Genomic DNA, 25,539 nt, shown 5'->3' with positions numbered 1-25,539 from the left:
GATCCAATTGATCTGCAACTGTTACAGACTTTTCTTTCAAATTCTGTTCCAAATCTGGCCGTTCTCCCCATTTCTATTAGTACAACCCAAGCCACCATCCTTCCTTAGTTTGGACAACTTCAGTAGCTTCCTAACTAGTTTTGCTGCTTCTCCCTTTTCCTCCCCAACATCTATTCTCTATGTACACCCGAAGTGGTTTTATTAAAATGCAAATCACATCTTATGTCTCCCTGCTTGAAACACTCAAAATGATCTTCCACTGCTTGTCCTTCGAATACAGTTCAAACTTCTTACTGTGGCTTGATGAGGAGGTGCTGCCGCTTCCACCCCACTCTTGCCGAGCTGCAGTCTTGGAACGCCAAACCTGTTCCTGCTTCAGAGTCTTTGCGGTTGCCCATTTTTTGTTTGAATCATTCTGATCCGGGTTGTTTCACGGCTGGTTCTTTCTTGTCATTTGTTCCTTAACTTCAAGTCACCTCAGTTAGTCTTTCTTTGATTATGCGGCTAGAGTTCCTCCCCACCCCTGGAACCTGCACTGACATCAGGTCTTGTTTTATTTTCTTCATAATACTTACCAGGTTATGAAATGATCTCAGGTGTTTACTTGTTTATTGTGTGTATCCTGCCACCACAGCGTAAGTTCTATGTGGGCAAGGACATGTCTGAAGTATGGTGCGTGGCCCACAGCGTGCTCTCAACAAATAGTTATTGAATGGAAGAATGAATAAACCTTATATAACGGCTTTCCTGCTCCAGAAAATCTTTCTCAAAATTATCTTTAATGTGGTCATGAATCTTGTACTTGAAAATTTCAATGAGCAGTATTCTACTTCATAAAGTGGTTTAATTTTTTTTATTTTAATAATGAGAATAATATGCAGTATGATTAGAAGAATTACATTTATATTTCTGCTGAAAGCAAATCTGCTTTCTTGTAACTTCTTCCAGTTGCTCATCCGTCTTCCCTTTGAAACCATACGGAGTAAATCTAATGGCTCTTCCATGATATTCCTAAGAATATCTGGCGATGGGATCATAATAATTTAGTCTCTGAACAGATTGTCCAGCTGTGACATCTTCCAAAACCTTCTCATTCCTGATTGCCTTTCTTGAGTTTGCTTCTGTTTATCATTGTTCTTCATAAAGTAGGCCTCCCAGAGATGATTTCATAATCCACTTGGAAAATGTGTGTTGAATGTAGTGGGTGAAAAGAATATTCTGGGTGATACTGCCTTTAAAGCAGACCCGTGCTGCACCACTTTTGTTGACAATTGTGTAGTCAGTCCATTGAGCCTGCAAGGAAGTGAACGTCCTTTTTCCTTAATCCCCGCATTAGATGTTTTCATATTTCCCTCTTCTGTACTAAAATAATTTCAGTTTTATTTTTCACTTAATCTCTATTAAAATTCATTTTGCTGGTTTCCAGTCTTTAAAAACCGTCATTTTCTCATTTAAGTATTAGTTATTCTCCTAGTTCTTCATCTAGCAGTTACTACTAGTATACTTTTAATAGTTACAATATCAAACAATTACTAAATAAGTATAATTTCTGTCCTAACCCAGATCATTAATAAAGTAGTAACAAGGCAGAAACTAGGCCTTGTTACTACTGCTCAGGCCATTAAAGACCAGAGAAAGTGGCTTTAGAACAATTGACAAGAAAATGAATTTTCTTTTTTTAATTTATAAAGTCAGAATTTTTCTTATTTGACTGTCACCTAAAGAATGAGGAATTCATTATAAATTAAGGGCAGAGAATAACAGTTTTTCAGATCGAGAACTCCAGTGTATAGCTAAAAACCCGGAGAGAAGAGCTGGTTATAGACCCTTTGAGAACTCGAAGAGTTAGTTCATTGTGGCTAAAGTTAGAGAACAAGGTACAGAAAAGATACTTCAAGCAGTGAGAGGTGAGGCTGGAAAAGTAGATAAGTACCAGAGCATCCAAAACTTTGCATGTGGGTTCTGGCTCTGTTGCCTTGAAAAACCACATAAACCCCGGACTTGGTTTTCTCATTGGTGATGGATATAATGAAACCTATCTTCCCAGTTGTCAAAAAGAAGTACATTAAAACTCCTCACACGGTTTCTGATACATGCTACTCTTAAGTATTTACAAATAACTTTTTCTTTGTTTGGTGGAAAATTTATCATTGGCCATTGAATAAAAAGGATCAGTTGACCAAGGATCTTTTGGAGGCACATATTCTACCTTACTAATTATTTTTCTTGATTGGCCAAAATTTTAAAGACAGTGTGATAATTTAGTGAGCTAGTCAGTCAGAATTTTTTGTTATTTTATTACCAGGTGTTTAGAAGAGCCAGATGACTGCTATTACGGGTTATAAGTCCCTTTATTCTTTTTTTGTGCAAACAGGATTCTTCTAATTGTGTAGAGATGGCTTTGCACATCTATATATAGAATACTTTTCTTTGTGATTGTCTGAAGATATTTTTTTGGGGTGGTATAGTTTTAAGACTTATTTTGAGTTTTCTCCCAGTTTTAAAGATTTAAATGAAATACACATGTGGATCAGTTCTATAGATTTGTAACTTAGAAACTACATATAACTATTGTAAAAATAACACTTTTAAAAAATACTGGAAAATAAAAAGTTGAGATCACTCTACCCAATCTAACTGCTGTTAATATTTTAGAACATTTCCTCCTACTTTCTTTTTGCATATGATCATCAAACCCACAGATGGGCTTTTTTTTTTTTTTTTTTTAATTATAAAAGCAGGACACCTTTATGATTTTTAAAAAAGTGAGAGGTAAAAGTTGAAGACCTTCTACCCCATCCTTTCTCCACTTCCCAGCGGTAGTTACTATTAGTAGCTGCTTTATTCTTTTTATTCATCTGGTGACTTCCTGTGTGAGTCTGACTCAACAATCTGGAGTCAGAGGATGCCGCCAATGTACTTAATAGACATTAATTTCATTGTACTTCTTTGTATGAGTGTCATTTGCTTGGTGATACGAGTCAAAAGTTAAGGAAAAGTATGATTTCAGTTAAAATTTATTCAATTTCATATTTAATTTAATCTGCTATTTAGCCATTGTGTCCTCAGTTTGATACTAATCAGTCTCACTACACTTGCTGCGTTTGGAGCTTGGTACCTTTTAGACTTGTTAGCTTTGGCTGACATGGAGTAAATTTATACGTTTGACTTCAAGGTAACTTAGCAGTTTTGTACAGACTGTTTTTTCACTAAAATGTTTAACTGCTATTTTTTGTTTTTTCTGCTCCTTTTTTTCTATTGTCTGAAACTTATTTTGTGATGGTGCACTTTTAAAAATCATCAGCTTCATTCAGTACAGATATTTGTTAAGAATTTATTGTGACATTGACTTCATTCTCATTATTATTTTATTTTTTTATTTTTCCTCTCTGCAAAAGATTAGGGTCTGACATTTTATTTTCCAATGAAATCTAAAGAGTTTCGAAAAACCACTATTCTTTTGTTAGTTGTTTTGCCAGATATAAGAAAGGCACAATGAAGTTGAGTAGGTTTCATTGTGTACTTGAGGCCAGAAAGCCAGTAGCTTACTTCTTACATCAAGCATTCTTTGGTGTTCAGACAAGTCACTTGGACTTTTTTGGCTTTATATGCTCTTTGCTTATTGATATAATTTGTGATATCTATCTATCTGTCTATCTATCTACCTACCTACGCACCTTTAAACCTCAGCATCATTTTTGGTTAAGTAGGACAAACTGTGTTGGTTTTCTATTAAAAGAATTCTTTATTTACCAGAACTTAGATGTATCTCATTGAGAATCAAGTGTGGAAATTAATTTAACATATCAATCAAGCCAAGTTGTTTTATGTGTTTGGTTAAGTTCTGGCTTATTATGTTCAATCCCAAAATAATGAATTTTGTAAAAAAGGAATTTTGCTTAATATATAATAAATTTTAAATGTTTGCCAATTGATGTAAATAAATTCCTTCCTACCCTGTTCATGGAAAACTAGCTTCACTTCTTTCTTATTGAAAATTTGTAATATTTGTACCTTGCATTCTCTTTTATGTATTAGATACACAGTACTTACATGTTGATTATTTCCCTGTTAACACTATATGTTTTTTTTTTCCCTCCTTTTACCAGTTTCTCAAACAATTAGGTCTACATCCTAACTGGCAATTTGTTGATGTATATGGAATGGATCCTGAACTCCTTAGCATGGTACCAAGACCAGTGTGTGCAGTATTACTTCTCTTCCCTATTACAGAAAAGGTATTGTTAAGTAAGATACAAGATTCTAGTAAATAGAAAATTCTTTTTTATTGGTCAATTAAAAATAATGTTCTTCTTTAAGAACAAGTGAGTCCCTTCTTGTATAAAAAGAGGAACTCTAGGGAGTGGAAATACCGTAAAAATCTAGTTTCATTAAAGAGATGATATTTAGATTTTGATTTATAGATTGACAATAAAGCCCTTAGTCTTTTAAATATGAGTGGTTTTCTTCTTTTATAAAATATGGTTAGTTTGCTTCAGCTGTGTTTTGGTATGACATTTAATCACATTTTGTTGTTTATACTTTAGAAACATAAGTACTAGAATAATCTTAAATGTGTCTTAGAAAATGTATGAATAAGGAATATATTCAAGTTTTCAATATATAAAATATGTAAATTTTTTCAATATACATATATGTAAAAAGAAATCTTTGCTTTTTTTAAGGAGGTAGGTACAACTAATGACATGGGTTACATTTTCAGAATAAACCTAATTTGGTTGGGAAACACTAAGATTAAATAGAGTTTAATTGGTAGATTTAGGATGTGTTGAGGGTTATATATAGCTATTATTAGATTTCTATTTAAATTCAAATTACCATATTTCAAGCTTTTCTTCTACAATAACGTAATGCAGTTATGTGTATTATGGAGCCAGAACTTTTAGGTTCATTTTAATACAGCTTATGAGTCTACATCCTTCTAATTTTATTTTTAAACTTAGAAACAATAGGGGCCGGCTGGTGGCTCAGGTGGTTGGAGCGCTGGTGAGAGCTGCCATGAGCTGCCATGAGCTGCTGTGAGCAGCCAACCAGCGAACAAGTTCTTCAGCCGGGGGCGGTGCAAGGCTTACAGTACCAGCATGGGCCAGGGAGTTGTGTCCTACACAACTAGACTGAGAAACAACAGCTTGAACCAGAGTTGGGGGGAGGGCGGAAAAAAGGGGGGAAAAACCTTAGAAATAATAGGATGAACTCAGAGCTTGTAAAAAATAAAGAAGTAAATGTTTGGGAAGATGTGGGAAAAATAAGTGTAGATGACTTGGCATAGATTTGCTCAGGTCATCAATTTCAGTAATAAATTGAGCCAGAAATTAAGAATTAGGTTTTGTTCAGTCCTAGAAATTCCTGGATAAATTTTTTTGTGCCAAAACTAATTAACCCCAGTTCAAGGTAAAATGAAAAATACTGTGACATTTTTCTTTTCTACTTAAAGGTGCTACGAAACAAATTAATTAAAGAAGGGATATTTCTTCATGTTTACTGATTGTAATATTCATAGAAATTTGGAGTTAGAAAATTTCTTGTGATTAAACTACTTTTAGTGGTGAGGTTGTGGTTATTCTGAACTTTGAGGAAGAGTTAGGACAAACACTTAAGTTTACCCTCTTTTAGTCTGTTATTTTCACCTTTTTTTAATTCCTGAAATAAGCCAATAGGCAGCTACTGGACCCCAGTTGTACGGAGCAGTAAAAAAATGAAAAAAAAAAATCGGCTGTTGAAAGCTTAGGCTTTCTTAGTTGGTATGCTACAAATGTGAGTTTATTGTATAAATTGGAAATTTCCCAAGCTGTTGACTTTTATGACCTCCTTTTTGTTTTTAAAGAATAAATGGGATTTGATCATCTTTAGTGGGTCATCAGTATTTATAAAACGTGTTATCCTTATCAGTACAGCTTCTTCATTTAGTGGATCGTTCGATAGTACTGAAAAGCTCGTTGTGCCTACTACTAGAAAGAACACAATTCTAAAATATTTGTAGAAGTATTTATGATAGTTTGACTTACTTATATAAATGCGTAAGTAGAGGATAAAGTGGCATCTGCCACTTTTTCATGTCTCTTAGAATTTGGTATATCCCCATTTCAACTCGTGACATATTGAAGTCACTCAAAGGATATCTAGTGGATGTTTTAGGAGATAAAAAGTGTTTCGGTCTTCTGCATTCTACTTTAGGAACTGATTACGTACGTAGTTTCAAATGGCTTAAGCATACTACTAATAGCAAAAGAACTGTCATGGATACCTTATTACCCTTCAAATAATGTCAATTTTGGGTTTTAAATGTGTGCTTTATAGTAGTGCTTACCAGCCAATGAATCACGGGTGAAGAGGCTGTACATTTGTTTCTTTCTGATATTTTTCTTGTCTCCTGACCATGTGTTTTCACTTAGGCCTGCCATAATCACTTTTCCTTTTGTCCTATACTTGCTGTATGTCATTTTAGGATTCTTTTTCTAAGCATTAAATCTTGTGAAATTATCAAATCTCATTTTGCTTTGTTATCAAGGAGCATTGATAGTAAACAACAACAAGAAAGTTAATTGTAGAACCATATAAACATATCAACATAACACCTTATTACTACATTGAGCCTTTCACAGTTTTTGCCAGTTGAACTTATATGAATGAAACAATGGTTCAGAATTTATTGTGAAAATGTTACTTAAACATTTGATTTAGAAGCAAATTCATAAAAATTATTTTTAAAAGCATAGATATATTTGTTGTTAGAAGCAGTTTCTTAATTATGGGTTTTCATAGACATCATTTGTTTCTTTTATGGCAGGGATCAGCAAACTTTTTCTGTAAAGGGCCAAATAGTAAATAATTTCAACTTTGTGGGCCTTAGAGTCTCTGTTACAACTATTCAACCTTCAAGTATGAAAACATCTGTAGACACTACTAAAATAAAACTTTATTTCTGAAAACAGGCTATGGGCCAAATTTGACCTGAAGGCTGTAGTTTGCTGACTCTATTGGAATCTGAAACTTATAAGAAAACAACAGACAAAAGAATAAAATCATGTCTTTGCTCTCCCCGTCGTCCTTCTCCTCACTCATTTTTAAAGTCTCTATTATTTTTAGCCATGTTTTACAAATGAGGCACAGAGACATTAAATAACTTGCCAGAGTCTCACAGCTCATAAGGGCAAAGCCAGGCAGTCAGGGGTGGGGCCCACACTTCTGACATTCATCATTTCTACCATGTTGTTTTTACAGCCACTTATAGATAATGGTGAATATTTGTTACGAATATTGTATGCTTATAAATATAGTGTGAATTTTAAAATTATAGTGTGATTTAACAACATAGAAATGTAAAAAATAGAAAGTAAAAATCCTCCAGTAATCTCTTATCTCAGAGATAACCTCTGTTAAGTTTTTGTATAAACATAAATGAGAATTATATTAGTATATATTGATCCAAAAGCGCTCTGTAATCATAGGTAGATTCTAAGTCAGAATATATGAATCTACTTTGTTATTTTAAAAATGCTTTATAGTATTCCATTAAGATATATGTTAACCAAATACCCATAGATGGATATTAGCATTTTTCAAGTTTTATGTTTAAGTCCTTTTTAATGTATTTTTTTCATATGCAGACTATTGACTTTTTCTTTAATAGTATGAAGTATTCAGAACAGAAGAGGAGGAAAGAATAAAATCTCAGGGACAAGATGTTACATCATCAGTGTATTTCATGAAGCAAACAATCAGCAATGCCTGCGGAACAATTGGACTGATCCATGCTATTGCCAACAATAAAGAGAAGATGCACTTTGGTAAATAATTTTCCATTACTGCTGCTGTCTCCCCTTAAGTTATGTTAACTTATTGAGCACTAGGTGGTGCTCTAGTTCTTTCTTTCAAAGTACTAAATAAGGTATTTTTCCCGTTCTTTTATAATGGGACATATACCAGGGGTGCAAAAAACACATACATTTTAAAAGATGTCATTTATGTGTTACCTTTTGAAGTTGAATTGAATTACGGTAGCAACATGTAGTGTGACGTTCACTCAAAAGATGGCGTTAATCAAATGAATGCCAGCGTCATTCATTGTATTACAATTTTAATACAGTTTTTTCCTTTCTTAAAATGTATATACATTTTTTGGTCACTGTCTGTATATACTGTTAGGAGAAATGTTAATTCTTGCATACGTTTATATTGTTGATAAATAGAGGCTTAACAAACAAAAACAACTTAGCCGCTATCATTTACCTCAATATTCTTATATTCCTAATTCACAAGTGAAAGGGTTTTACTTGAAAAATAGGTAACATGCGTCTAGTATTTTCATATATCAGTCTCTTTGAGATATCAAGGCTTTTCAACTGTATTTTTTTAATATTCTCAGAATCTGGATCAACCTTGAAAAAATTCCTGGAGGAGTCTGTATCAATGAGCCCTGAAGAACGAGCCAAATACCTGGAGAACTATGATGTCAGTACCTTCTTTCTGTCTTGGTTTCATATGTGGTCAAAGTTTTGTGGGATTGTAGATCCCATTTGGGGGTTTGTCTTGAACCTGTAGTTTTGAACAATTATGGATTTTGTCATATCCATTAAAAAAGGCCTTTTGTACTTTTCAGGTAACATTACTGTAATGTCCATAAATGAGTCCAATTCTTTTCTATATCCAGAGCTGAATGAGAGAAAACAAGCAGTTTGATTTATAAATTTATAAAATATCTTATGATTGACCATCCCTTACCATTCCCTCCCTATAATAACTATATGCCTGGCAATATCCTTTGTGTCTTTCACTGGGAATTTGGAGCAAGGTTGAAGACCAGTGGAAAAAAAACAAAAGTTTAAAGGTAGATGTTATACCTAGCTCTTTTAGCAGCGTAATATTTTTGCATGTGGGAAAGACAGAGGCTACATAATCTAGTTTTAAATGATTGCACCATTTCATAGAATTTTCTTAGAATGGTATTGATATTTTATTATTTTTGAAACCTGTTTTTTCTTTTGAAGGCTTTTTAAAAATTTATTTTTCAATTATAGTTGACACACAATATTATATTAGGCTTTTATCTTTTAATAACATCATTAAATAGATTGTAAGTTCTCTGAAATTAAAAGCAGTGTAGTGTACAAATTATTTGACTAGAATAATGCCTTACGCAGAGTTTGCCCAATAAATTCATTGATTTAATTATCTTGTTTTTGCATTCTAATGTACTTTGATTATTTTAAATTGTTATTTCTTTAAAAAGCCTGCAGATCTCATAAGACATCTTTATTTTACTTAAAAATAAAATAACCTAAAAGTCAACAGTAATCCCACCAGAGGTAGCCACCATTAATATTTTTTATAGGGAATATATATGTACATACACAATTTTTTAAAGCAAAAAATTTGATCACAGTGTAATATTGTTTTATAACTTGCTTTTTTCACTTAACTTATCACAAACGTATTACATACCAGTAAGTATATATTTGACATCATCAATTAATGGCTGCATAGCTTTTCATTGTATAATATTTTATTTAACCAATAAATTGTCATAAATTTAATATTTTTTTCTTTTTTCCATGTTTAAAAAAATACTGTAAGGTGTATCATTGTAGCTAAATCTTTGCAAATATCCTTAATTATACATACTTAAGTACAGTTATATGCAAATATATAAACTTCTGGAAGAGAATCGCTGGATCAAACAGTTTGCATGTTTTGAAAGCTTTGATTCTTACTGCCAAATTGCCATTCATAAAGGTTGTAATTTCACCTGTAATTTACTACTTTGCCCATTTCTCTTCATCTTTGCTAATAGTGGGTATTATAAGAGCATTTGTTTTTATGTTCCGGAAACTCAAATCTCTAGCTTCTGATAAACGCATGCCTTTGGCTGCACATTTCTAAACTGCTGACTGAAGCTGCATGATTAAGCATACATACAGCCAGAGCTGCAGAGGAGCATGTAACCTGGAGAAACAGATGAGCTAAGCTTCTTCAGTCTGTACCTGTGAGATTCCTACCTTACTTTAGTCTCAGATGAATGAAGTGTTAAATGTTAATTCTAACAAATAAGTTAAATGACTCCCACTTACACCTGGAAATTACAAATAATCCGATATTCAATTTCCTAAATCTTCAGAGATTGTGGGTTGGAAAGTACAGCAATTCATTTAGGTACTGAGAAATCCTTCTTAAATATTTAGTATGAACCTTTTCATAAATGTCCCCCAATTTGTTGTTTCTTACAACACTTTAGATGTTAAAAGTTAGCATTGATGTTTTCATTTAAAAAGTAGGATGTAGTCATTTTTTTCCTATTAATACCTTGTATATTCTTATTACAGGCTATTCGGGTTACTCATGAGACCAGTGCCCATGAAGGTCAGACTGAGGTATTTCACATTTTTCAGAACTTTTCTTGCCATGTGTAAATTTCACCATAAATGTGTTGTATGGCATCTAGAAAACTACTTGGACTTTTTTATTCCTTTGAAGGAATTTGCTCAGGTAGCAGTAGTCACGAAGCAGCATGAGGACATGTTTTGACAAATTGTTAACATGCACTTTGATGTCGGCCATCTCAGTTTGTCCAACTGTTTGGGTAGATTGCAGGTTAATGGGAAGGGGGCCTGTGTCTTCCCTCTGAGATTCTTTTGACTTGCAGGTATTTTGAGAAAAATACCTGTCCTGTAGTACAGGGAGATAACCTGTGTGATTTTCAGGAGTCTTCCTCACACCCAGCTTTTAGCAAAAGGCCGCATCATTCTCTTTGCTCAGTAAATCTGGTCTGGGGCAATGTCATGGTCTTTACCATCTTTACTCTGTTAGCTAGTTCTTCAGCTAGGTGGCTTCTCCTCTCCTCTCGCCTCGTTTTTTATTCTGGTGATTTTCCTCATTCTCTTCTTCCATTTCTTGTTTTCTTTCACTTTTAATTAAAGTCATTTGGTGTATCGATAACTCATTTAAGTGTTAACACCAGACAATTATAAATTTTTATCTTTCTTATCCCATATGTGACTTGAGACCATGCTTTCTCATGTACAAAGCTGGCATTGCCTTTTTGCTTTAAAAATACTTTAAAAATACCTGATTTAAAAATAGTGAAATTAACTATTTCCACTATCTCCAAAAACATTTTTTTAAGGAGAAAACAATTTGATCTTTTCATAGATCAAACTGGGTAACTGAATGTTTATAAACCATTTAGGAATTTAAACATTAATTCCCCTTAATTATATCATACTTTCTCGTTTACTCTCTTCTGCTATCAGAAATATGGACTGTTGTTTTTTTTACTACAATTACACACACACACACACACCCCATGTCTAAGTGGCACCAGACTGGAAATTTATGAAATGCTCTTCTTTTTAAATTATTTTATATGATCCTGAGCATGTTCTCCATAATTATCATGTTTTGCCTTTTTTTGTTTATAAAAATTAATGCTGATGATGATCAGCATGAAATTTGTAAAATAAGAAAAATATTTCTAATACAGGAATTAAAGGCTTTAATACATGTTTACTTAAAAAAATGCTTTGTGATACCCTCTCTTGCCTCCTTTTTGGTGCTTTCTCTAAATTATGGCTTTAATGCCTCATTTGAGATAATGTTCACATCTCTTTTTCGAGACCTAAACTCCTTCATTTTTTTCTCATCTTAGTTGCCTCTTAGACATCACCTGAATGACCACCAATATTTTAGAATGTGTTTATTCTTGTTTGAGTTTATTATCTTGTGTCTTAAACTTTTTCTTCCCTTTTATTTTCCCTGTTTCTTACAATACCTTAGTTCCATCATATATTTTCCCTACTGTCACTAATCTAATATAAATCTGTTAACTGGAACATCAGCTTCTTATGTAGATTCTCAGTCTTTAATTCTCATTCATTTTTACACAGTTCTGCTGGATTATCTTTCCTGAAATGTAACCTGAATCATTTGACTGCTCAAATTTTTCTAGGGGTTCCCCACGTACATGGAAAACAGTGATTCTCAGGTGAGATGGAGGTAGAAGTTAGGATTTTTTGGATAGCTTTTTCAAATTGTACTCCCACAGAATTAATCTCTTCTGTTCCTTTCTCATCTCCCATAAAGAATCACTGCTAGAGTGAGCCATATTTTTTATGTATATTATAGCTCTATTGTGTATTGGGGTGGGGAAAAAAAAGCATTTGAGAACCATTCCCCAAGCATAGGCACAAAATTTCAGCCTCTTTAGCCTAGCTGTATTTAAGGTTTTCCTAATCTTTGTCCTTCTAATTTATCAACAGTGTTTTCTCTTTAAATGTTTCTCTTTAGCCATCCCTCACTTTATTGTTGCCATGATTTATCTCTTGAATTCCCTCTTCCTAAAAACATTCCTTCTGTCAATCTCTGTTCTTAATTCTATCCATCCTTCAAGATTTGGCTTGAATACAACCTTCTGCATGAAGCAGTCCATTATTTCAAAGGACTCTTTTATATGACCCCTACTATTTGCATTTTAGCTATTTATTTTCACTTTTTTTCTGAATACTCAGAATCTTTGTTTAGGTCCTAAAGTATCTGATAATACATAGATAACAAAATATTGCTATTAAGTCCTTTTGCCATTAATTTCATTTGTATAGTAACCATACTGAAAAAAATCTCCAATTATTGGATTGTAATTTATATAAATTACACTTACAAAACTAATATTTCTAGTGTTTAAATTCCAGTGATAGAGCACTTTTAAAAATGTCTTTCTGGGGGTGGCCTGTTAGCTCACTTGGTTAGAGCGTGGTGTTGCTAACACCAAGGTTACCGGTTCAATCCCCACATGGGCCACTGTGAGCTGCGCCCTCCTTACCAAAAAAAAAAAAAAAAGGGAAAAGAAAAGATAGAAAAAAAGTGTCTTTCTGTGTTTCATAAAATAAAGCTGTAAATGACAATGGTAAATAAGTTAAATGTGTATGTTAAAAAAAAATCTACTGACTTAGACGGACGGGTTTATTTCTGTGCTCTCAATACAATTCCATTGATATCTATGTATATCGCTATATTTTCATATTTTGAAGATGCATATTTTTTCATATTTTAGCAGCTCTGAAATTAGGATATATCTTATAGTTGATGTCATAATTTACTTGGTAGTATTCCCGTCTTAGTGGTACATAAAATGATACATCTTATAGCCAGCGATGCCTTAAATTTGATGAAATGTGGTATCAGATCTCCCTTACTATGGCTCTTAGACGTGGGGTTGGTGTCTGATTCTTTTGGGCATACTCCAAAGTATCCAACACCATTCCTTACACAGAGGCACAATGCATATTTATTAATTCACCAGAATTCACTCAGAACTATCCTTAGTGGTGTAAAAACTACAAAAAAAAAAAAGACTAAATCTTGGTTTTTCGTAGTCCCCTGAGTAAATAAAACATATCTATTAATTATTGTTCCTCAGTAAGGCACTATTAACATTTTGGGAAAGGTTCAAAGGTTCAATTCTTTGTTGTGTGGGGCTGTTTGGTGCATTCCAGGCTGGGATATAGATATTATAGTCTAGTCACTGAAAGAACAAAAACCAACACCATACTTTTCCAAATCCAGTATCATGCAGCTTAAAACTCCTGTAGCAGGGACTGTTTTCGTGATCATCTCATTTCTGGTTCATCCGTCATCTAAGAGCTTAAGTCTTTGTCATTATTACTATCTCCACTGCTCTCTGTTCTAGCACACTGGTTTTTGTCAGTCCCTACAAATACCTTGGTCTTTCCCATTTGTTTTCATTTATGTGGACTGTCATAACCAAATACCACAGACAGTGACTTAAACAACAGAAATGTATTTTCTCACAGATCTGGAGGCTAGAAGTCAATATCAAGGTGCCATCAGGGTTGGTTTCTGGTGAGCCTCTCTTCTTGACTTGCAAACAAGTGCCTTCTCACTGTGTCCTAACGTGACCTTTCCTCTTTGTGCTTAGGGAGAGAGAGAAGTCTCTTTTCTTACATCAGTGTACACCAGTGCTATGAGATTAGGCCCCATCCTTATGACCTTATTTAACCTTAATTAGCTTCTTAAAAGCCCCCCCAAATATAGTCACATTGGGGGTTATGGCTTCAACATAAGATTTTGGGAGAACACATTTCAGTCTACAACACAGTGTTTGTGTTATCTAACGACCTAGTATTCTTCTGGATGTAGCTCTCTTTTTTGCATAGTTGGAACCTTCTCCTTTAAGTCTTACTTTAAAGTCATTTTTTAGAGAGGCTTTCTTTCATCACTGTTAAGTCTGTCCATACCTGTGAATTTTCTGTGATAAAATCTTGTTTATTTTCTTCCTGATACTTTTTAAATAATCTGTACTACTTTCTTTTTTTTTTTTTTTTTTTTTTTTTCATTTATCTGTTTATTTACTAGAATATAAGTCCCACAAGGGCATGGGCCTTTTTTTGTTGTTGTCATATTTACCTTGACACCTAAGACAGTACTTGGCATATATAGGCATTTATGAGAAATTACATAGTATAAAAGTAAGGAGGACAAGATGTAGGTTTGTATACTAACTCTACTATGCTAAGGAATGTATCTTTTAGTAACGTAGGCGACATACTTTCCTCAGCAAAAAGGAAGATAATAGCATGTACCTTATAAGATTGCTGTGAAGATCAATGAAACTGAGAGCTAGTTCCTTAAAAAGATATACAAAATCGAAAAACCCTTAACCAGACTCATCAAGAAAAAAAGAGAGAAGACCCAAATAAATAAAATCAGAAATGAAAGGGGAGAGGTGACAACAGAACCACAGAAATACAAAATATTTTACTAAAATAGTATGAGCAACTGTATGCCAACAAATTGGACAATCTGAAAGAAATGGATGAATTCCTAGAAATATACAATCTTCCAATACTGAATCAAGAAGAAACATAAAACCTGAACTGACTGATTACTGCTAGTGAAATTGAATCAGAAATCACAAAACTCCCAACAAACAAAGTCCTGGGCTGGATGACTTCTCAGGTGAATTTACCAAACATTCAAAGAAGAATTAACACCTATTCTTCTCAAACTATAACAAAAAATTCAAGGGGAGGGAATGCTTCCAAGCTCATTCTATGAAGCCACCATTACCCTCATTTCAAAACCAGACAAACACATTTCAAAAAAAGAAAATTATAGGTTAATATCCCTGATGAACATAGATACAAAAACCCTCAACAAAATATTAGCAAACCGAATCCAGTAATATATTTAAAAAATCATACACCATGATCGATTTAAACTTATTCCTGGGTTGCAGGGTTGGTTTAATATCTACAAATCAATTAGCATGATACACCACATAAACAGAATGAAAGATAAAATCATATGATCATATCAATAGATACAGAAAAAGCATTTGAAAAAATCCCGCAACAATTTATGATACAAACTCTTAGCAAAGTGGGAATAGAGGGAACATAATAAAGGTCATATATGACAGACACACAGCTAACATCATACTCAATGGGGAAAAGCTAAAAGCATTTTCTTAAAGATCAGGAATAAGACAACAATGTTCACTTTCATCACTTTTATGTAATAGTATTGGAAGTACTGGCCACAGCAATCAGACAAGAAAAGAAACAAAAGTCATCCATATTGAAATGGAAGAAGTAAAACTGTCATTTGCAGATGACATGATACTATATATAGAGAGAACCCCAAAGATTCCACCAAAACACTATTAGAACTGATAAATGAATTCAGTAAAGTGGCATGATACAAAATTAATATTCAGAAATCAGTTGCATTTTTATATACCAATAATGAACTATCAGAAAGAGAAATTAAGAAAACAATCCCACTTACCACCGCATAAAAAGAAAAAAAAAAATACTTAGTAATAAACTTAACCAAGGACATAAAAGACCTGTACTCAGAAAATGATAAGACAGTGAAGAAAGAAATTGAAGAAGATACAAACAAATGGAAGCATATACTGTGCTAATGGATAGGAAGAATTAACAGAGTTAAAATGTCCAAACTATCCAAAGCAATCTACAGATTCAGTGCAATTCCTATCAAAATACTAATGGCATTTTCCATAGAACTAGAACAAATAACCCTAAAATTTATATGGAATCATAGAAGACCCCAAATTGCCATGGCAGTTTTGAGAAAGAACAAAATTGGATGTATCATGCTATCTGATAACAAACTATACTACAAGTCTATAGTAATCAAAACAACATGGTAGTAGCATAAAAACAGACATGTAGATTAATGGAACAGAACAGACAGCCCAGAAATAAACCCATACCTATATGGTCATTTAATCTATGACAAAAGAGGCAAGAATATACAATAAGGTAAAGACAGTGTTTTCAATAAATGGTATTGGGAAAACTGGACAGATACATGCAAAAAAACATTGGACCATCTCCTTATTCCATGTACAGGAATAAACTCAAAATGGATTAAAGACTTAAATGTAAAACCCAAAACCATAAAACTCCTAGAAGGAAATATAGGCAGTAAACCCTTGGGCATTACTCTTTAGTAATATTATTTTTCTGATGTATCTTCTTGGACAAGGGAAACAAAAGAAAAAAATAAGCAACTCGGATTACATCAAACTAGAAAGTTTTTGCACAGCAAAGGAAACCATGAGCAAAGCAAAAAAACAACCTACTGAAAAGGAGAAGATATTCATCAATGACACATCTGATAAGGGGTTAATATCCAAAATTTATAAAGAACTCATTCAACTGAAGAACAGCAAAACCAACAATTAAAAAATGGGCAGAGGACCTGAATAGACATTTCTCCAAAGAGGACATAGACATGGTCAATAGACATGAAAAGATGTTCAACATCACTAATCATCAGAGAAATGGAGATGAAATCCACCACGAGATATCACCTCACACCTGTCAGAATGGCTATCATCAGTAAAACAACAAACGTGTTGGCGAGGATGTGGAGAAAAGGGAATCCTTGTGCACTTAAGGGATTGTAAATTGGTGCAGCTACTATGGAAAACAGTATGGAGGTTCCTCAAAAAAATGAAAATAGAACTACCTTATGACCCAGCAATTCCACTCCTGGGTATTTACCCAAAGAAATCCAAAACACTAATTCAAAAAGCTATATGCACCCCTATGTTTACTGCAGCACTGTTCACAATAGCCAAGATATGGAAACAACCAAAATGCCCATCAATAGATGATTAGATAAAGATTAAGTGGTACATACCGGGGATGCCCCCTCCCCCCCAAAAAATATGTATACAAGTAGACACTTTGGTCAACATTGCTCAAGCAGTAGTTTGCCGTAATTAAAAGTGTCTGGACGCTGATGGTAACCACTCTGCTCACCTCTTGTAATTGCAGAAGTGAAACGTGACTTGTATTCATCTTTTGTTATTGGTATATATTGAATATTACAATTGTAATACAATTTTCCTTAAAATGTGTATTCATTTTTTTGGCACCCTTTGTATATACAATGGAGTATTGCTTGGCCATAAAAAGAATGAAATCTTACTATTTGTGACAATATGGATGGATTTAGAGGTTATTATGCTAAGTGAAATAAGTCAGACAGAAAGACAAATACTATATTGTCTCATTTATATATAGAATCTAAAGAACAAAATAAACAGCAACAAAAACAGAAACAGATTCATAGATACAGAGAACAAACTGATGGTTATCAGATGGGAGGAGGTTTGGGAGGCTGGATGTGAAAGGTGAAGGGATGAAGTACAAATTGGTAGTTACAGAATAGTCACAGACATGTGAAGTGTAGCACAGGGAATATAGTCAGCAATATTGTAATACTTACGTATAGTGCCAAGTGGATACGAGACTAATTGGTGGAATCACTTCATAAATTATATAAATATCTAGCTACTGTGCTGTATACCTGAAACTAATATAACATAATATTGACTGTCAACTATAATTGAAAATAAAAAAATATATTTTAATTAAAAATAAAAATCACACACACACACACACACACACACCAAAAAAGAAAACAACAACAAAAAAACAGTTGATATCAAACAATCCTGTGGGATTTTTTTTCCTTAACAGTTTTCGTGAGCTTTTTCTTGTTTCATGAAAACCTTGTTCATAAATAATTTTTCATGGCTGTATACTCTCATGTGAATGAACCATAATTTCCAATTTCCTTAACTTTTGATGTTTTCATTTTTTCAAGTTAAAAATGTAACTTAATTGAATATCTTTGTTATCCATGTATTCTGGTTTCTTTCTTTAAGACAGTTTCTCGTAGACAGAATTACCTTGAGTCAAAGAAATGAACATTTTTAAGGTTTTTGTTACATGATATGAAATTGTCTTTCTTTCATTTGATCAACCAAGTAACCTGTTTGGGCACTTACTGTGCTAGGAGCTGTAGATACAAAGATGTTAAGATGTAGTTTGTGTCTTCAAGGATCTCTTCAGTGGTGATAGCCTCAAAAACAGCCCTTGCCAGCATTGAATTCTATTTTTAATATTGGGCTTGTTTGATAAGAGGGAAATAATATGTTTGATTGTTAATGACTATTCAAAGATCTTTCTAAAAGTTTATGACATGAATTTAAATCTTGTAAATTTAAATTGTAATTAATTTACAGTGAAATATGCAATCTATTTTGGTTAGTGTTGTTCTCCAAGAGGTTTATTTGACTATTGGGTAAGCAATAAGTTAATTCTGATTTCAAGTATGTGTTCATATATATGCATACACAATTAAAGATAAATCTGTGTGTGTCTAGTGGGCTTTTTTGACCCAATCAATGCAAATTATAAGTGGGCGAAAATAGTGTCAAGTTTCATTTTCATTAAATGTATAAGTATAATTTGCATGGTTTCATTTTATTCTGGAGTATAGTTTCGTTAGTTTGATTATGTTAGAATTACAAAGAGTTAATAAGCTCACATTTATTGTCTTTCTTTAGGGGTTTATTTTCTTCTTGACTTTGAAAGAAACTGTGAAAGTATTAGGAAGAAACTTAGTTCTTATATAATATACAATTTAGGTTCCTGATTTTCTTGGACGAATTATGGAGACAGTAAATGGACTCTGATGAAAAATATGCATTTTAATCTATATAGTCCAGTTTTGTGAAGAAGTCTGAAATTGCAACTTTCTGATCTTTTTTTTTTCCCATTTACTTTATTCCATTTTCTTTATTCCATTCCAACAAGACTTAAGGCAGTCTTTTTTTGGCAATTTCATTTTATTTAATTTTTAAAATTGAGACAGACTCTAGAATTTCTATCCCAGCTCCTTTGCCTTTTATTTTTTTTTATTATTGTCATTTCTTTTACATATCATTCCTTGAATAAAGGTATGATTAGAGTATGTATGGAGTTGAATGGGAGAGCTGAGTTTGAAGGAGAGCGTACAAATTAGGATTGGTCGTAGTGGGAAAAATAATATTGAAATGGTTCTTTTTGTTTCTCTAATTTCAAGCACTGACATCATGCCATGTATCCATGTATGTAGTCAGTTCTTCTTTATCTAATATCACTAAAAAAATGATTTAAAAATGGATCTAGTTGTTGAAATGGTAAGGATGTAGTTACTACTCTGTCCTGTTTACACATTTTTTTCTTTCTTAAGTTAACAAACGTTTTGTCCAAAAATGGATCAAAATATTTTTTTTTCCTTTTTAATTTTCCTTTCTTCATCTCCTTTTGTTTTCTTCCTTTTTTCTTTTCCAATATCAGGGTTTTGAAAATGGAGCTATTAAACTGTTACTATTTTAAAGGAAATCTCTTAGGCTAAACCCATCAGTTTACTCTTCCAGATCTGACTAGATGTAACTCTTCTATCTAAAAACGTCTTCAGCAATAAAAATAGAGTCGAGGTTGTGTTTGAGGATGATGGGTTTTTGTGTTTGTTTTAAAGCACAGCTCTCCAAAACAGAGGGCAGTGTTAGAATTTAAGATTTTTTCATTTGTAGTAAATGAAAATCCTAATTGGGGCTATTCTTCAGATTGTAAAAATATAAAATAAAATTTCTGGGACTTAGTTTGACCAGCTTAACGATGTTAAACTTGAGTTTAATGTAACATGTAGAGATATAAGTAATTATATTAATAGCAATTTCTGACATGGAGAATTGTAAATGGAAGTGAGAAAACTCAGTTTTTAAACCAGTAGGTGATAGAAGTCAAGAGTATCTCGAAATCTTTGGGCATATTGATTTATTAGGTGAGCAAAATGAAGAAATGTGCCATTATCCAGTGGTATATTGTGAATTGTGATACATAGCCCATGTTTGACTTCTTTGCCAACTAAACGTGTAGGAACATTTACATTTTTTGTGTAATCTGGTTTTACTTTTCTATTTTAAATTTGGACCTTGAATTTCATATAAAGTATTGTACTGAACTTTACTTGAAAATATACAGAAATCCATTTAGAATTAATTTAAAATTTTGGTTTTAAACTTTTAAAGTTTTATATATGTGTACATTCTCATACGTATGCACACACTTTATGCACATATGTATCACATTATAATTTTACTTCTTTTCATAGCCTTTAGCAGCCCTAGAGAAGTTCCTATTTTTTTTTTCCTTTTCATGTGTCTTCTTTTAGACTCAGTGGTATTTCTAAAGTCTGAAAGGACATGTCAATGAAAGTACATGGAAGTAACAACATTGTCATGATCAAGTGCATATTTCATCAACAGGTCAATAAAAGGAATCATGATTTCTAATGATCATCTAGTAAGAAGCTAAAATTCTTTTAAAAGCTAAAAAAAAAAAAAAAGGTTGAATTTCATTTTCAGTATTTTAATTCTCATTTCTACCCTGTAAAGGGAAGGAGGCATTGTGAAGGAAGTGCACATTGTTCTCTACTAGAGATCCACAAACACTGTAGGTAGTCAAGCCAAAATATTCTCACCATGAAGTGCTTGGCATTGCAGGAAACACTGGGCATCATTTTTGGATCCTGTAGTGTCAATCTTGACTATTCTTCAGTGTCATTTATTGGTGAATACGAGGGAAATTGAAGTGCTTATCTTTTTTTCCAAGTTTTTTCATCTTAATTCTCACTGCTTTTGAAAGTATGGCTGTCGAAATGTTGGTTACTGAATGCATCTTTTGCGGTAGGCATTATACTATACTAGATGTAGCCTACTCTAATCTTCTCAATTTCTCAACATAGATATTACCCCATTTAATAGACTGAAGACTAAAAGTTACTAACTTGTCCAAGGGTACACAGCTACTAAGTACTGCCCGTACTCTTAAGGAAACAAAATATATAGATATAGGTATCAAAATTGCTAAAACAAACACAAATAAAGAAAGTGAGATTTCTTTTAATTTATTTTTTTGTCCTAAAAGCAAAGTTATACAGAGCTAATAATTTAATGCAAATATGTAACAAAGTATAAATGAATATTCAGAGTTGTGCTGAATACTTTGTTCTTTATGACACAATATCTAAGTTAGCTCTTATTCAGTAGTAGATTTTTCCTTATTTTAAACAAAATTTTACACATAAACCAACCACTGTCTTTTGGTAATTATGTTATGTATATTTTGCACTTGATCTTAGCCAAAAGGCCAGGAGCAATATGTTACATATATTTTGGAAAACAGTAATTATTTTAAGTATCTACCAGATAACTATCCCTTTATGTTCAGGAAATTACATGGTTATAATATTTTTTTCTTAATAACCGGATGCCCATTAAAATGAGAAAATGTTTTAGATCTAAGCCAAAATCTACTTACTTTATTTTAGCATTTTAGAATAATTCAGATTTAAGCACTTACGATCACTTACCAAACACTTGATTTCTTAATATAGAAGTACTTATCGGCCACCCCTGTGGCCCCTTTTTTTTAATAGATCTGTATCATTTCTTTTTAGCTTTTAATAGCATTTCTAATTCGTTGGTTATTATTAAATAGTTCAAAGAGTAATCTGTCTATTTTTTATACACACAGTGACATGTACATTAACTGAAGGAACAGTGAGCTGGGTTTTAGACAGACACACTACCCCCCACCTTTTTATTAAAGGTTTGATTCATTTATTTTTAGCCTTCATGCCATTTCTCATTTTTTGTTACTATTAAGCAGTTTTAAATAGTCATTCACTCATTTTTACATGTACAAAGTGACATGTACCTTAATGGTGAAGGAATAATAATTTGGCCTTTTAGGACTCAGGTGTTTTGTTTTTGTTTGTTTGTTTGTTTGGTTGGTTGGTTGTTTTGAACTAGTTATACGTTTGAAAAATAGAAAGGTTTGAATAGTGTTTGGGGAATATAAATAGAAATAGTAATAGATTTGCATCTGTGAATCAGTTGATGGTTGGTTGAACCATGGTTGGTTGAACCATCAACTGTCTGTGAATAGTTGACAGTTGATGGGTAGTGGTTTTGTATGTAATAAAAACACTGAAATTGGAGCCAGGCGTCATGGGTTCTGCCTTTAGTTTTGACAGTCACTAGTTATATGTCTTCCGGCAAGTCAACTGAGCCCTTGTGCTTCTAAAAAAAAGAAAAAAACCCAGCACTGTCATGAATGCTTGTGGACTCACTCTCTCTATTTTTTTTTTTTTTTTTTTTTTAATTCTGAGAGGATTTAAGTCAGAATCACAATGCTTAAACATTTCTTGCAATGAATGTCTGTACCTATTTCCTCCATGCAAAAATAGTGTATTAAATTCCTTTAGAGTTCTTTCTGAAGAGTAAAACATTTAACCTCCTTTGAAAATTCTTAGGGTTTCTGAACAACCTGTTCTAGGTTTTTCTGAACTGTAATGAAGAGATAGGTTTATATTACATGTAAAGTGGTGTATATGAAGTCACATTATCCTGTTGCAATACCCAACACAGTAAGCAGAGGGGACACAAGTTCAGTGTTAATGTCCTGATAAACACTTACGTTAATAATAATTTTAATGAAATACATAATTTTAAAAGCAATTTTGTATTTCTGTACCAAAATTGAAAAACTGAGGAACTGAGTTTTTTATTTAGACACTCAAGAAAGTGAACTCTTTATTAAGCCTTCTAAAAGACTCAAGAGTAAATTGTAGATATTTGATCTGTTTCAGTTAGTGTGGAAAACAGTGTGAAAACTTGGATATTTAGTCTTAAGATTCAGCTCATATTTTAAATTTTTATATTTGAGAGCAAGGCTAACTTAATTACTTAAGCAACTGCATTGACAGCTAATATTATGAAAATCTAACATCTTTAACCTTTATAATTATAAGAAGAATGCCTAGAGATTTTAAGATTCCATAACAGCATATTTTCATCTATTGAAATATTACTCAAAAGTCTTCCTGAATTATATAAACTTTCAATGTTATGTCTGTATTATGAATTAAATTGTCTTTACAGATTGTACAGTGGGAGAAAATATATATACATTATATTCATTTAGCATTAGGAGGTAGAAATAAATATGACTACAGTAAAAATTTGGAATTATTGGTTCTAATGTTTAACATCTCAACATACTAATTTACTTATTAAAAACAATACTTAGTGTGTTGGCACTCAGGCAGTAAGACAGTGGATTAAAGACTTTCCCTGCCTAAGAGCTTTACAAGATAGTTACAAGTAAAATAGTTATAATATACTAATGTACGATCCTATTTTTTATGCTGTGGAACAGTTGCCAGATACACACAAACACACACACACACACACACACACACACACACGCACAGACACACACACGAACACGAACCTTAATATGTGGAATATGTGGAACTCGTTTAATGGGGTATACTTTTTTTTAAATTTTATTATCATTTTTAGTATCTTTCTCTTTTTTTTTTCTTTTCCTTGCTCTACTTTTTCTCCTTCTTTCCATTTTTCTGTATTGATTTTTTTTTGGGGGTGGGAAGGTGTTGCTATTTTTTGTTTTGTTTCTTTTGTTTTGCTTTTTGTATTTTTGATATCTTTGTGTTGGTTGTTTTTACATGTGAGCATATTTGGGTTTTTTGTTGTTGTTGTTGTCGTTGTTGCACTTGTTGGTTTGTTTTGTTCTGAAATCGCCCCGCACTAGGGCCCAGCCCAAGAGTCACAATAATCAGCACACCCAAGTGGCCAACTCCAGACCAAACCTACAAGCGGCACATCCAAAGGGAATGCTCTACAGGCACAAGAGCCCAAAGGGGCCAAGCCTCAGCTGAGGGGTCAACCCTCACACAGCAGCTCATACACTGTGGGCATAGCCAATTCCCACAGCTAGTGCTCCTGGGAGTCAATCCCACTCGCTGACAAGCCAAAAGCAATCAAAGCTCAACTTCAACTGAGAATATACACAACACAAGGGACACCTCTGGCACACACGCAGAGAATAGGGAGACTGTAGAATTCAAATATAAAGGACATATAAGTCCACCCAGGAAAGACTCAGAGACCTAGGAGATCTACCTAATACATCGAAGCAAACACGGAGAGTCAGCCAGAATGAGGAAACAAAGAAACATGTTCCAAATAAAAGAACAGAAGAAACTTTAAGAAATGAAACTAAATGAAATAGAGGTAACCAACCTATCAGAGACAGTTTAGAACATTGATGATAAGGATGTTTAAGGAGCTTAGTGAGAACGTACAAAAGGATAGATAAATCATAAGAAAACAACCAGTTAGAACAAAAGAATATAAGAACTGAAATAAAGAACATACTCGAAGGACTTAACAGCAGGTTAGATGAAGCAGAGGATCGAATCAGCGATTTATAAGACAAGATAGCAGAGATCACCCAAGCGGAACAACAAGAAGAAAAAAGAATAAAAAAAACAATGAAAATAGTTTAAGAGACCTGTGGGATAACATCCAGTGAAACAACATTCACATCATAGGAGTACCAGAAGGTGAAGAGAGGGAGCGAGGGATCAAGAATATATTTGAAGTAGTAATGACTGAAAACTTCCCTAAGCTGGGAAAGGGAATCGACACACAAGCCCAGGAAGTACAGAGAGTTCCAACCAAGATGAACCCAAACAGGCCTATACCAAGACACATCAGAGGTAAAATGGCACAGGTTAAAGACAAAAGAGAATCTTAAAAGCAGCAAGAGACAGACAGCAAGTTACTTACAAAGGTGCTCCCATCTAGTGGGGTAGGCTTTTGAACTTATCCTTTCTGTTTTCATTACTTCCTTTTATGTAAGTTTACACTGGAAAATGCAATGAGCAAAAAGAGGGCTAAAATCACCCATAGATAATGTGGTAGAGTTTGGGCAAAAATTATGTCTTTAAATAGAAATGATCATAATTTCTTATGACCTTATGGGATTCTGGTAAGAATCTACAGCATCTTTAGGGCATTTGGTACATAATAGTAAGTACTTAGTGGTAGCTATTATTATTGTTGACTGATGAACATATTGTTGACTGACTGAACACACACACACCTATGTGAACATATTCACTACAACATAATTTATAATTGTAGAAAACTAGAAACAACCTAAAAATGCAATAATATATTTATGGTACATCTTTTTAAGGAATAATATTTTGATATGAAAAGTAGTGTAGAAATATACTTATTGAAGTAAATAGATGCCCAAAATA

The 25,539-nt window shown here is 33.1% G+C and overlaps 1 protein-coding gene across 3 annotated transcripts in view; it reads left to right on the top strand.

Annotated features, from left to right (window-relative positions):
* Positions 1–25,539, top strand: part of UCHL3 (ubiquitin C-terminal hydrolase L3) — a 53,312-nt gene that overhangs the window by 5,474 nt on the left and 22,299 nt on the right. For 2 of the 3 annotated variants that reach the window (XM_088792928.1, XM_019738157.3), the window contains exons 3-6: positions 4,110–4,238; positions 7,652–7,808; positions 8,387–8,472; positions 10,341–10,388. In XM_088792928.1, the coding sequence (XP_088649054.1) occupies positions 4,110–4,238; positions 7,652–7,808; positions 8,387–8,472; positions 10,341–10,388 (420 nt within the window). Of the gene's footprint in view, positions 1–4,085; positions 4,239–7,651; positions 7,809–8,386; positions 8,473–10,340; positions 10,389–25,539 lie in introns of those variants that run through there. The other variant, XM_088792927.1, reaches the window with a different exon arrangement.

The sequence above is a fragment of the Rhinolophus sinicus genome, chromosome 16 (assembly GCF_057876585.1).
Source record: "Rhinolophus sinicus isolate RSI-liver-muscle chromosome 16, RSI-T2T, whole genome shotgun sequence".
Taxonomy (NCBI): Eukaryota; Metazoa; Chordata; class Mammalia; order Chiroptera; family Rhinolophidae; genus Rhinolophus; species Rhinolophus sinicus.
This window is presented reverse-complemented; position numbering and strand designations above follow the sequence as displayed.